This window comes from Callithrix jacchus, chromosome 7, assembly GCF_049354715.1.
Source record: "Callithrix jacchus isolate 240 chromosome 7, calJac240_pri, whole genome shotgun sequence".
Classification (NCBI taxonomy): domain Eukaryota; kingdom Metazoa; phylum Chordata; class Mammalia; order Primates; family Cebidae; genus Callithrix; species Callithrix jacchus.
This window is the reverse complement of record NC_133508.1, coordinates 123,293,013-123,307,764: the sequence shown is the minus strand read 5'-3', so window position 1 is coordinate 123,307,764 and position 14,752 is coordinate 123,293,013. Positions and strand designations below refer to the sequence as shown.

The 14,752-nt window shown below is 35.0% G+C and overlaps 1 protein-coding gene across 7 annotated transcripts in view; it reads left to right on the top strand.

Moving 5' to 3' along the window:
* COL24A1 (collagen type XXIV alpha 1 chain) overlaps positions 1-14,752 on the top strand; it is a 387,629-nt gene that overhangs the window by 40,538 nt on the left and 332,339 nt on the right. For 6 of the 7 annotated variants that reach the window (XM_035252039.3, XM_078332354.1, XM_035252040.3 and 3 more), the window contains 2 exons: positions 7,600-7,653; positions 10,643-10,696. In XM_035252039.3, coding sequence (XP_035107930.3) covers positions 7,600-7,653; positions 10,643-10,696 — 108 coding nt within the window. Of the gene's footprint in view, positions 1-7,599; positions 7,654-10,379; positions 10,479-10,642; positions 10,697-14,752 lie in introns of those variants that run through there. The other variant, XM_078332355.1, reaches the window with a different exon arrangement.

The window sequence follows — 14,752 nt, the reverse complement described above, 5'->3', positions numbered from 1 at the left end:
TAAGAATCACAATGAAATGATACAGGAGCTGACAGACAAAAATAGCCAGTATAGAAAGGAATGCAACTGACCTGATAGAGCTGAAAAAATATATAAGAATTTCATAATGCAATCACAAGTGTTAAAACAGACCAAGCCAAATAAAGATCTCAGAGCTTGAAGACTGATTTTCTGAAGTAAGACAATCAGACAAGAATGAGAAAAAAAAATGAAAAGGAATGAACAAAGCTCTGAGAAATATGACATTATGTAAAGAGAACAAATCAATGACTCATTGGTGTTGCTGAAAGAGATGATAAGAATGCAAACACCTTAAACATATTTCAGGATATCATACATGAGAAACTTCCCTAACCTAGCTAGAGAGGCCAACATTCAAATCTAGGAAATACAGAGAACCCCAGTAAGATACTTTACAAGAAGATCATCCCCAAGACATATAATCATCAGATTTGCCAAGGTTGAAATGAAAGGAAAAATGTTAAAGGCAGCTAGAGAGAAAGGTCAGGTCACCCAGAAAGGGAAGCCTATCAGACTAACAGCATACCTTTCAGCAGAAATCATACATGCCAGAAGAGACTGGGAGCCCATGTTCAACATTCTTAAAAGTAATTCCAACCAAGAATTTCATATCCAGCCAAACTAACCTTTGTAAGCAAAGGAGAAATAAGATCCTTTTCAGACAATCAAATGCTGAGGGAGTTATTTACCATCAGACCTGCCTTATGAGAGCCCTTGAAGGAAGCACTAAATATGGAAAGGAGGAACTGTTACCAGCCACTACAAAAACATGCTTATGTACACAGACCAGTGACACTTTAAAACAACCACACAAATAAGTCTGCATAAAAATCAGCTAACATCATGAACATAGGATCAAACCCACATATAAAAATACTAATCTTGAATGCAAACAGGCTAAATGCCTCAGTGAAAAGGAATAGAGTGGCAAGCTGGATAAAGAACCAAGACTCAATGGAATGCTGTCTTTAAGAGATCCATCTCACATGTAATGACACCCATAGGTTCAAAATAAAGGGATAGAGATAAATCTACCAAGCAAATGGAAAACATAAAAAAGCATGGGTTGCAATTCTAATTTTGGACAAAACAGACTTTAAGCCAGAAAAGATCAAAAAGACAAAGAAGGGCATTATATAATGGTAAAAGGTTCAATTCAACAAGACCTAACTATTCTAAATATATATGCATTTAACGCAAAAGCAAACAGATTCATAAAGCAAGTTCTCAGAGACCTTCAAAAAGACTTAGATTCCATGCCATAATAGTGGGATACTTTAACTCCCCACTGACAGTATTAGACACATCACTGAGGAAGAAAATTAACAAAGATATTCAAGACCTGAATTCAGCATTGGATCAAATGGACCTGATAGACATCTACAGAGCTCACCATCCAAAACAACAGAATATACATTCTTCTCATCACCACATGGCACATACTCTAACATTGACCACGCAATCAGACATAAAACAATCCTCAGCAAATGCAAAATAATTGAATACATACCAACCACTCTTTTGTACTATAGCAAAATAAAATTAGAAACCAAGGCTAAGAAAATTGCTCAAAACGATACAATTATATTGAAATTAAATAACCTGCTCCTGCATGACTTCTGGGTAAGTGATGAAATTAAGGCAGAAGTCAAGAAGTTATTTGAAACTAATGAGAACAAAGATACAAATATCAGAATCTCCAGGACACAGTTAAGGCAGCCTTAAAAGGAAATTTATAGCATTAAACACCCATATCAAAAAGAAGCATCTTAATTTAACAATCTGATATCACAGCTAAAAGAACTGGATAAACAAGAGAAAACTAACCTTAAAGTTAGCAGAAGACAAGAAATAACCAAAATAAGAGCTGAACTGAAGGAGATTGAGACATGCAAAAATTGTTCAAAAGATCATTGAATCCTAGAGCTGGTTTTTTTTGAAAAAAATAAAATAGACTGCTAGACTATTAGAAAAAAGATTCATATAAACACAATTAGAAACAACAAGGGGATATTACCACTGACCCCACAGAAATACAAGTAACCATGAGGGAATATTATAAACACCTCTCTGTACAAAATCTAGAAAATTTAGAAGAAATGGGTAAATTCCTGGACATATACACCTTCCCAAAAATGAACCCAGAAGAAATTTCATCCCCAAACAGACCAAAAATAAGCACCAAAATTGAATCAGTAATAAGTTGCCTACCAACCAAAAAAAAGCCCAGGACAAGGCAGATTCACAGTCAAATTCTACCAGATGTACAAAGAAGGGCTGGTACCATTCCTACTGAAACTATTCCAAAAAATTGAGGAGGGATTCCTTTCTAACTCATTATATGAAGCCAGCACCAGCCTGATACTAAAACCTCACAGAGATACAACAACAAAAAAAGAAAATTGTATGCCAACATCCTTGATGAACATTGATGCAAAAATTCTCAAGAAAATACTGGCAAACTGAATCCAGCAGCACATCAGAAAGCTTATCCACTATGATCAAGCAGGCTTTATCTCTGCAATGCAAGGTTGTTTTAACATATGCAAATCAATATGTGATTCATCACATAAACAAAAATAAAGACAAAAACCACATGATTATTTCAATAGATACAGAAAAGTCTTTTGATAAAATTCAACAGCCCTGCATGTTAAAAACTCTCAACAAATTAGGCATTGAAGAAACATACTTAAAATAATAAGAGCCATCTATGACAAATACATAGCAAACATTATACTGAATGGGCCAAAGCTGGAAGCATTACCCTTGAAAAGCAGCATAAGACAAGGATGCCCTCTTTCACCACTTCTATTCAACATAGTATTGGAAGTCCTGGCGAGAGCAATCAGGCAAGAGAGAGAAATAAAGGGCATCCAAATAGGAAGAGAGGAAGTCAAACTATCCTTGTTTGCAGGCAACATGATTCTGTATCTAGAAAACCCCATAGTTTTGAACCCAAAGCTCCTTCAGCAGATAAACAACTTCAGGAAAGTTACTGAACATTTTTTGATGATGCTAGGTAATTATATCTGTAAGATCCTCAGACCCTCTGACACCAGTTAGATATCCAACAATTCAGTTTAGTTCTGACAACAGCTTACCAGAGTTAGCATTAGCCCCACAGTTTTTAAGACAGAGTCTCACAAGACTTCCCACACTTCAGATGCCAACCAAAAATGAGATGCCCAGACCATGCACACTTCTGCTGGGCAAACTATAAACTCAGGGGTTCCCATGACCCATCCTCTCAGATTTAATATTACTAGAATGGCTTACAGAACTCAGGAAAACACTTTACTTACTTTTACCGGTTTATTGTAAAGGATACAACTTGGGGACAGCCTAATGAAAAAGAGACCATAAGGCAAAGAATTGAAGATGGGGAGTGCAAAGCTTTTATGCTCTATCCTGCTATACCACCTTCCCAGGAAATCAATATGTTTGCCAACAGAAGCTCTTCAAATCTTGTTCAAGAGTTTTTATAACCCAATTTCCAGCCCCACCTCCCTCCCCTCTGTGGCAGAGGCAGTAGGGGAATGTTTTGACTACTTCACACCACCTCAGCTGCTAACACCTTTACCCATGCCATCATTACCAATGGCATGGACTAGGGAAGCCCAGCAGAGCAGACTCAACTGGTATCCCTGTTTCCCCTTGTCCCCGACCCCAAACTACTCTCCACATGACAGTTAGAACTATCCTACAGTATAACCGGGTGATGCTGTTTGCCTGCTTAGAACTCGTCAATGAATATTCAACACAATCAGAGTAAAATTCAACCAAAATCTTCACCAACGAGGCCTTACAGAATTGGCTCCTATTACCTCTCTGATCATATTCTTGACACTTAACCTCATCCAGCTTTTCCTCAAAGATTGAATCAAGGCCTCTGGATTTAGTGAACTGTTGTTTTTCAGTGTTTTCATCAGGAATGCAAAAGTAGTGATTTTTAATTCTAGCATTCCTTATTTAGTAGCTCTTTCTTTAAAAAGAAACTTCCATTTATCAACTATTTTGTTATCCTGAAGTTCAATTCTGTAAGGAAGGGATACATAAGGATACATTTTGAATTACAGTCAATATGATTTGCTGATAGATTACATATAGCATGAAAGTGAAGAGTCAAAGGTAATTCTAAGGCTTGAGCAGTTGAACAGCTCGTATTATGGGAGCTCTCGTCTGCTGTAATGAGGAAGAACTTGTTTTCAGGTTTTTCTTTGTATGTTTTATTTGGTTTCAGCTGGTAGGAGATCACAACTTTTCATTAGTCCTTTTAAAGACTCAACATTTGGCTTTGTTAATTTTCTCTATGGACCACATTATGTTTCATTAATTTCAACTCTATTATTTTCTTCTTTCTGATTATTCTATCTGTAATTTGCTCTTCATTTTCTAGCTTAAGGTGGAAAGCTAAACCACTGATTATTAACCTTTTTTCTATTCTAATATTAGCATTTAAAGTTATAAAGTTTTTTTAAAAAACATTTAACTGCATCTCAGAAAATTTGATATGTTACATTTTCATTATCACTCAGAAATATATAATTTCTTTTTTGACCTGGTTATTTAGAAGTATGTTGTTTTCTTTATTATTTTTCTAATTTAGTTCCATTTTGATCAGAGAGCACAATGGTAGAATTCAATCTTTTAAAATTTATCAAGGCATTTTATGGCACAACATGTGACCTATTTTTGTCAACATTTTATATATACTTCAAAAGATTGTGTTTTGCATTTATTTGGTGTGGTGTTACATAAATGTCAATTAGATTATGGTGGTTAATGGTGGTGTTAACCTCAGGTCAGATTTCCCCTTCCCCCCTATATTTTTGTATGTCTAGAAGATTTTGTATATGCTGGATATTGTGGATATGTTGAAGGATGTTAGATTCTGTTACAACATTTGAAACCCTTTGACGATTGTTCATTTTTGTTCTGTAGGTAGTTAAATAACTGGTTCATCACCTTAAATTTACAGGTTTGGTAACTTTTTACCAAAAAAAAAGTCACCTTAAATTTATAGTTTTGGTAACTTTTTAAAGGACAGATTTGTTTGTTTTGCTCTTAGTGTGAGTCTCAGTCCAAGGATCTCATATTTACTTCTAAAGCATGTGCCTTCCATGTTCTTCTAAAAGGATGTGGCTAAAACCCCAAACTGTTTCCCCTGTGGTGACCAGAAACTGACATTTATGTTCAATTATGTTAGCCTTCCACCTGCTTCTGCTGAGCTCTTTGGAATCTACCTCATGTAAGCACATGTTAGTGTCAGCCAAGGACTGAGGAATCTATATCCAGCATTGTGGGGAAACTCCTTTCTTTTCTTCTTCTCCTTTCCTTTCCTATCCTCTGCTCTTCTCTCCTTTCCTTTCTTTCTCTTCCTTCTCTCTTTCTCTTCCTTCTCTCTTTCTCTGTTCTTAGTTCCTTCTTTCTTTTCCTCTTGCTTTTAATTTTCTTCCCCAACTTAGAGTCAATCTGGCAGTACCTTACTCTGACCTCTGACACCATTAGCAAAAGGTCTATTTCTGCTTTGAGTGATTTTAATAATAATTGTTTTTAGTCCTGTTATTTTTAGTACTGACTACTAATACCTTTATAATCCATAGAGAATTTGGTCCTAAAGCTCATTATTATTAATCCGATTTTACAGAGGTGAAATCTCAGATTGAGAGATTAAATGAATTGTTTGGTGTTTTCACTCCAAATCCCAAGGCTCTTTTGATTATATTGAGTGGACTCGAAGATAAATCTATTTTAACATGCTCATGGGTCTTAATCCCTTGGGGAGTTTCCCTCCCTAGACTTAGGGCCCTCTGGAAAGTCACTAACAGTCTAAAACACTTAACTCTGATAAAAATGATTTTAAACTCTAGCAGATCAGTGGGATAGTTGGAACTTAGAGTGATGAAGAATAGGCAATTTCCTTTTCTTCTTACTCATAGTCAAAAGGATATTTACTTCCTTTAATGAAAGTCATGTAGAGTCAGTACTGAGGTTCAGAGTCAGTTATGATTAATTAGTGAATTTATAAGAATTGTATAAAATTCCAAAGGATTTGAAAAACTAAGTAAGAAGAAAAGCGAGATAAGAGTCTAACAGTTGATACACAATGAGGAAGAAATTAAGAAATTTTAGAGTTTTCTTCTTCAATACGGAAAAGTATGCTCTACTTCCTTGTTATTTTAGGTCAGGTTCCCATTATTCAATAGTTTTTGCTGCATGCATTTTATATTAGGATCAGCCCACAATTAGCCAAGTTAAGAGCATTTCCTCCTTACTGACTTGAAATTCCCATTCTAAAACATGAATTGATCAATTAACTCAATCATATTTGTGTAGAATAAGAAGAAATTTGACATATATGTGTCAAATGTGTTGCCCAGATCTACAAAACATGTGAATAAGAAAAAGGACCCTTTTGAAATCTAATTTTTATTGCTCAATTGATTGCTTTTGCCCACTCTGTCAATTTTTATTATATTTTTCCTATAACTAATATATATATTTTATTATTATACTTTAAGTTCTGGGGTACATGTGCAGAATGTGCAGGTTTATTACATAGGTATACAAGTACCTTGGTGGTTTGCTGCCTCCATCACCCCATCATCTACATTAGGTATTTCTCCTAATGCTATCCCTTCCCTATGCCACCATACCCTGCTATCCCTCCTCTATCTCCCAACCCCACAACAGGCCCTGGTGTGTGATGTTTCCCTCTCTGTGTCCACGTGTTCTCATTTTTCAACACACACTGAAGAGTGAGAACATAGTGTTTGGTTTTCTGTTCTTGTGTTGATTTGCTGAGAATGATGGTTTCCAGCTTTATCCATGTCCCTGAAAAGGACATGAGCTCATCCTTTTTATGGCTGCATAGTATTGCATGATGTATATGTGCCACATTTTCTTTATCCAGTATATCATTGATGGGCATTTGGGTTGGTTTGAAGTCTTTGCTATTGTGAACTGTGCCACAGTAAACATACATGTGCATATGTCTTTATAATACAAGGATTTAGAAGCCTTTGGATATATACCCAGTAATGGGATTGCTGGGTCAAATGGTATTTCTATTTCTAGAACCTTTAGGAATCGCCACACTGTCTTCCACAATGGTTGAACTAATTTACTCTCCCACTAACAGTAATACATGTGTATTGTAATGTTTTGGAAAATATTTAAACTTGGAATGATACCTTAGAATTTTAATGAGTATTATAAGCAGTTTTACTAAAGTAATAGTCTCTCAATGCTAAAAATAACTCAATATGTCACAAAAATGGAATAGATAATATATCTTTACCTAGGTCCTTCAAGAAAAATATTTCAGTAGTAATATAACTTTATATTTATTAGATTAAAAAATCAACTATGTTTAGGGAATTTTTAGGAATATTCTCATTTAAAAATAAAGAAAAGTATACATTAAAAAACTAACCAGTGCCTATCTCAATGTAAAATTATTATATTTAACACCATATAATATATATATAACTTCTGGTAATAAATACCTGAAGATATATGACATATTATATGCAACTTATGCTTCACCAATTGTTTTGTAACTATTTTATCTAGGGTCCCAAAGGAGATCCAGGATTTTCCCCAGGTCAAGCCATTCCTGGAGAAAAGGTAATTATTTGACCATGAAATGAAATTATGGTAATATATTTCAAGAATTTTAAACATTTTAAAACATAGATTTTACTATATCAGACAGAAGAAAAAACCATAAGAGAATTAATTATTGGATTTTAATGAAGGAAGAACTATTTGAAGAATTAAGTAAATTATATCATCAGGTTCACCGATTTAAATCTTAACATAACTTTTAGTAAATGTCTACTTTGGCCTGCCCTACTGGACTATCTGCCAATGAGGAGGTGGACGGGGTAAAAAATTAGAGCAGGATGTAGTCCTTCCTGCAAAGATTTTGCTATTAATACATATGCACACAATAATATATAACTTTTAATGCCAATTTACATCTTTTTAGAATAGTTTCACATACTTTATGATGTTTAAGTACCATGGTAACTCTCTATGAGAGAAGCAGTTGTCATTATCTTGTGTTCCCATTGAGAAAACAGAATTCATAGATTTTAACTGACTTATCACATGGACAGTAAGTGGCAGAGTTAATGATGTATTAAAATGTTCTGACTTCTCATCCAATATGCTTTTCTTTTCATCATAATGCTGTCAATACAAACATGTACATATTTAAGTAAAAACCAGTTTTAAAGCAAAGATAACTACAAAAGCTTTATTGGGAGAAGGATGCTGATTTCTAGTGGGGATAAATACAAATGGAGACTTAGGAGGACATCTGGGAAGTTTTGTTTAGACAGGTATTTTATAAATATAATGTAATTATGGGATGTTTTTGTTTATGTAGTATACTTTCACAAACTTTAAAAATCCCTGAACGATTTTGGTGATTCCGAAATTGACCTGATCTTATTGGCTTACAGAAACTGTCGTAAAGTTTGAAATCTGATCTTTTTATTGGCTTACAGAAACTGTTGTAAATTTTAAAGAAAATCATACAATTACTCTACAGATTCTATATGAAAGAATAAATCCTCAAAAAATTATTTTATTTTGTTTTTAAATTTTTTACTGGTATACAGTAGTTATATATATTTTGGGAGTACATACTGAACATTTTTTAAATCTAAAATTGTAGTCATTTTATTATTGTGGTGGAACTGAGTTCACTGAATCTAAATCACTTGGAATGGAAGATTATTACTATAAACACTATTTTCATTACTGTCTTAATTATTGCAAAGACAAAATTCTGCAATTTGAGAAACACAAGTGCCATATTTTAAAATATCTAAATATAATACATTTGATTTCTTAACTTAAAATTTAGAAATTAGAGGCCCACTCAGTTTTGGTAACTATTTTAAGTAAAACACCTAGATTAAACATTCATATTTATATAAAATGCTTGGTTTTTTCTTTCCCTGTGGCTTCTATGAGCAAAATATAGGGTGAGTCAATATGGGAATTCAGACTTGGAAGCATGGCAGTCTTCTTTTTACTTTTTTTATACACTAACTATGGTTAAAACTGTAAGAGAAACATACTAAGATATAAAATTTAATAGTATGTTGCCATAGAGCTTTAGTAAAATTCAACTTTTAAAATTAATAGAGGTATTCCTAAAATGGTAAAGTATAAAAATGGTCTCTTAGAAATTGTACTTATATTAAATTGGATTCAAATATACTGAGGAAACCAGAAACTGGTTATACACATAAATATGAATACAAATAAAATACAAACATTAACTTGGTGGAATTAGAGGGGGATTGGCAAACAATTATATTTTAACCATTTAGCCATTTTTAACAGTAAATATATGGTTAATAGTGAAAGAGAAAAAGAAAGGGAGGGTTTAGTACTTCACCATGTAACACTGATGAAGTAACATCTGTAATAGACCATACACAAGTTTCTAAGCCCTTTTGGTGCTTAAAAAGAGCATGCATAGTTTTAAATGGTGTAAATGTTTGCTTTCCCATAAGACAGGTGAGATGACATTGACATCGTCATCATCACTATCATCATTATCATCCTCATTTTCCAGATGGAGGCATTTGAGGAGAAATTAAATGATTCCTTCCTGACTAAAGCTAGTGGAAGAGGACCAGCCTCTAGTCCTTCCTCTTTCCTGGCGCAGTTTTCTCTTCTAAAAAGGCAGTGCTAATCGATAAAGCCTAGCCTGTTGGAGCCAAGCACATGATGGACTTCTCGATCAATTTTTGCTCGTTACTCCGTTCTGTGGAACTGGCACGCCAGATGGAAGGCACCAGCTCAGCTCTGGAAGCGGAAGTACCCTCTGTGTGTCACGTGAACCTAGCTGGACCCACCACAGCCCATGAGATTCTCTCTGGGCCTCCCACCAGGCTGCAGGTCCTCACATAAATAGAGTAGGGGTGACACCTCAACAGCTGCTTCACAGAGCACTTGCAGACTTTTAAAGGAAACTACTTTCTTTCTTTCTTTCTTTTTTTGATACAGAGTTTCACTCTTGTTGCCCAGACTGGAGTACAGTGGTATGATCTCGACTCACTGAAACCTCCGCCTCCCGGGTTCAAGCGATTCTCCTGCCTCAGCCTCCCACGTAGCTGGGATTGCAGGAGCCTGACACCATGCCCGGTTAATTTTTTGTATTTTTAGTTGAGACAGGGTTTCACCATGTTGGCCAGGCTGATTTTAAACTCTGGACCTCAAGCAATCCACCTGTCTTGGCCTCCTAAAATGCTAGGATTACAGGCCTGAGCCACGACGCCCAGCCCTCCTTTCAATTTAAGACATAATAGACCTTGGACTGAGGTGAAGTTTGATAGCAAGAGCATTCTTACAAAAAAAGAGTATCCGAGAAAAAAGATCAAGGATATGGAGGTGGGAAAATACAGTCCAGTTATTAGGCCCTAGAAGAGGTAAGAAAGTGCGTGAAGCCTCAGAAACAGGCTTAAAGATTGTGAAGATTGGAAATGACTGTAATAAGAGCTGATGTCCAAGATTAAAGGGAGCTTTAATTTTCAAGAGAACTCTAATTTTCAATTCTCTTTCATGACATTAAACTTCTGTGTTTTGATTATAGGGTGATCAAGGCCTTTTTGGATTAATAGGCCCCCCGGGTATGCAAGGTGATAAGGTAAGATGGAATTTTACTTATTTGTCTTCTTCTTCAGGGATGCTTGTTCTGAAATATAATTGGATAATATATGGATCTTGGAGGTCTTCAACGGCTATGATCTCGTTTTGAAGTTGAGCCTAAATCTAATGTTTTAAAATTCCTTTTCTCAGCAAAATTAGGATGCCATCATCATCCTGGAAAGTGGTGCCAAAAAAACGTAGAATCTTATGAAAAATAAAAGAAGGCCCTTCAATTAATGGTGGGCCCAGAATTCACTTGCGAGAAAAAGTCAGTCATTGATAGAATATTGAAGCTTTCCTTTTTTAAAACTATATCAGGGAAACGACCTACTTCTGAGAACTTGAAGTCACTTTGTAACTTTTGTATGCCTAAAGGGAGGTTTACTTGCTTATAGGTAATACATATGGATTTGTTAAGTGGTTCTCATTTTTTTGGTAAATAATAATCTCTATCTTGATGTACAGACAGATGTGAGGCTTGAAGGGTAGGACAGAAGTCAGGATTGGGGATAGCTAGTTAAAAAGCAGCAGTCATGTGCATACGACTTAGCTTTTTGTGAAGTAGAAAAGAGTACTGACACAGCCACAATAATTATTTTATAAAATATATCTTGTAGTTTCCTGGCTTAACAGAAGTATAAATTCTTTTCCATCTGTTCTGCTTGTTTTTTCCCAAACATTAAGTTACTGATTTTCCACAGGGAATGAGGAAAACAAAAAATTTCTTTCTAAGGTGTTAAGAGCACCAGAATATTTTAGGACAGTATTTGACTTGATGTTGATATCTAAATACATATAATAATGAGCTGTGTTGTCGTCTTAGTGTTTCATATTATTTTCCTCTTGGGAAACTTAGGTTGCAAGGGGTATTCAGGCCCTGGTTGCTTGGTTCAAATCCCATTTGCCATTTTGTAGGTTCCATCAACTGTGGGCAGGTTGCTTAAATTTAAGCTTCAGTTATCTCATTTGTAAATTGTGAAGATAATACTATCCACTTCATAGGGAGTTTGGAGGAAGATAGAATATGATAAGCCTTGCAACACAGGGTCACATAAACAGTCATCCCTTAATAAATGTAAACCATCAGCTATTTATCTCGTTTTGGAAATAATCCTGACCTCTTTTGCTTTCCTTCCTGACCCCTGTTACAGGGCTGAATTGTAAAATGCTGAAAAAGTACTTGTGAGAGTATTTTATCTTCAATGACCACACCATTATTTTAACGTCCTTCAGACTAGCCTTCATCCTAGACCTTAGTGAGAATCTGGTAACTCCCTTTAGATTGTTGCTTGCCCCCAGGGAGACATGAAACTGCAGAGTGATCATTTCTGACAGAATTAATCTTGATATACAGTCACGAATTGTTTATTTAGTGCTACTGAGTATACATCTGACTACTCATATCTCTTAGGAGATTGTACTGACATAAACCATCAAACAAAGAAGACCTCATAATATGGATATGATCTCAATTACTTTAGTTGATATTAAATATACAGTTATTGCATCCTATGAAGTGACACTGTACAGGACAGAAGAAAAAACTAATCATTACTTTTTGTAGTTAAATGATGTCTGTGGTTAATGAAATTAGCACTCCAGAAAGGCATATACTAAGTAAATGTTGAGTAGTTTTTGTGTAGAAGAAAATATAACATGCAATCTCTGGGCATAAACATTTATAGACAAAAGAAAAAATACTTTGATTTTAACTATTAGAGCAGATTATCATTTTAACTTTGAAGTTGTACTTGCTTAAAGCAAAATTACTAACTTTCAGAGACCTGTGTACATTTTATATGGCCCATCAGTATTTTAAAATATTAAGAATATATTCTTTTTGGTCTATGTAATATTATTTTGAATTCTTTTGTCTAGTAAAGTCATATAGCCATGAATTGAATATCTTTTACAGATTTCTTGTTTCTCTTATATGATTTTTAAATATTTTTCAATTTGGCTTTTATTATTAATTGATAGAAATAGACCCTATAGAAGTCAGGGATCTTGATGTATTACCAATTAGGAGCTATTGTAGGATCTTCTCTAGGCAAGGTTTAGTTGAAACTATTTAGAAAGTGACTTACTTTCTGATAAAGGAAGAATCCCTGGCTCACTGTGATTTGACGGTAGTTCAGAGTAGTCTTGAAACATTTGAGATTATTTTGTAATATTTCTTGGAATATTTTCCCCCTTTTCAGAGTGTCTCTATTAATGGAAACTGTATACAAATTTTCAAAAAACAAGTATAACTAGGAAAAGGATATAATGGCTCAATTGAAACCTAAACTAATTCTCCACCTAACAGGCTGGGGACAAGTTTGTATCATACTCTATATGGTATGTCTTACTTTAATATGAGTATACAATAGAAATACATTAAAAATGAACTTGATATACTATTCCTATGGTTTGTATGAATGAGGAAAGGACAAGACTCATTATAAGGTAGACTGTTCAGGTAAATTGTGAGCTATTCATTTTTTATTGACTTAACTAATTTTATTCATTTTTGGACCATTTAAGGCACTCACCGAATTTCTTTCTGCAAACAGGATCCATGCTAGGAGACCCAAGAATAGTGGCACCAATTAGCTGTAACCTAGGGCCTCCTCCTTTTCCTTCATCCTTGCAGTTCTCCTCCAAAGTGCTGGATGAATTCTTAAGATTGATACAAAGATTTAAGTTATTTATTTTCTAAATGAGAAAACCACAATAAGCCCAGAGAGGTTAAGATAATTCTTCAGGGTCACTTTGAAAGCGATAGTAGGATCCTGAAATCACTGTGCTTTTAACTGTTCAGTGCATATTATAAGAGATGAAAAGGTACTTAGGTTTTGGTTAATACAAAGTAATTATATATTTTTATCTGTTAAACTATTTTATGAATTACTATTGTAACTATTACTACTAACATTAAAAGTAGCTATTTTATTTTTTTATTTTGTTTGTGTGTGTGTCTTTTTTAAAAAACATATTTTATTACACTTTGGGTTCTGGGGTACATGTGCAAAACATGCAGGATTGTTGCATAGGTATATACATGGCAATATGGTTTGCTGCCTCCATCCCCTGCATCACCTATATCTGGCATTTCTCCCCATGTTATCCCTCCCCAACCTCCCTACCCGCTGCTGTCCCTCCCCTAATCCCTCATAACAGACCCAAGTGTGTGATGCTCCCCTCCCTGTGTCCATGTGTTCTCATTGTTCAACATCCACCTATGAGTGAAAACATGCGTTGTTTGATTTTCTGTTCTTGTGTCAGTTTGCTGAGAATGATGGTTTCCAGGTTCATCCATGTCCCTACAAAGGACACGAAACTCATTGTTTTTTATGGCTGCATAGTATTCCATGGTGTATATGTGCCACATTTTCCTTGTCCATACTATCATCGATGGGCATTTGGGTTGGTTCCAGGTCTTTGCTATTATAAACAGTGCCGCAATGAACATATGTGTGTATGTGTCTTTATAATAGAATGATTTATAATCCTTTGGGTATATACCCAGTAATGGGATTGCTGGATCAAATGGAATTTCTACGTCTAGGTCCTTGAGGAATCACCACACTGTCTTCCACAATGATTGAACTAATTTGCACTCCCACCAACAGTGTAAAAGTGTTCCTATTTCTCTGCATCCTCTCCCGTATCTGTTGTCTCCAAATTTTTTAATGATCACCATCCTAACTGGCGTGAGATGGTATCTCAATGTGGTTTTGATTTGCATTTCTCTAATGACCAGTGATGATGAGCATTTTTTCATGTTTGTTGGCTTCATATATGTCTTCTTTTGTAAAATGTCTGTTCATGTCCTTTGCCCACTTTTGGATGGGTTTCTTTGTTTTTTTTTTCTTGTAAATCTGTTTTAGTTCTTTGTAGATTCTGGATATTAGTGCTTTGTCAGATGGGTAGATTGCAAAAATTTTTTCCCATTCTGTTGGTTCCCAGTTCACTCTAATGATTGTTTCTTTTACTGGACAGAAGCTCCAGAGTTTAATTAGATCCCATTTGTCTATTTTGGCTTTTGTTGCCATTGCTTCTGGTGTTTTGG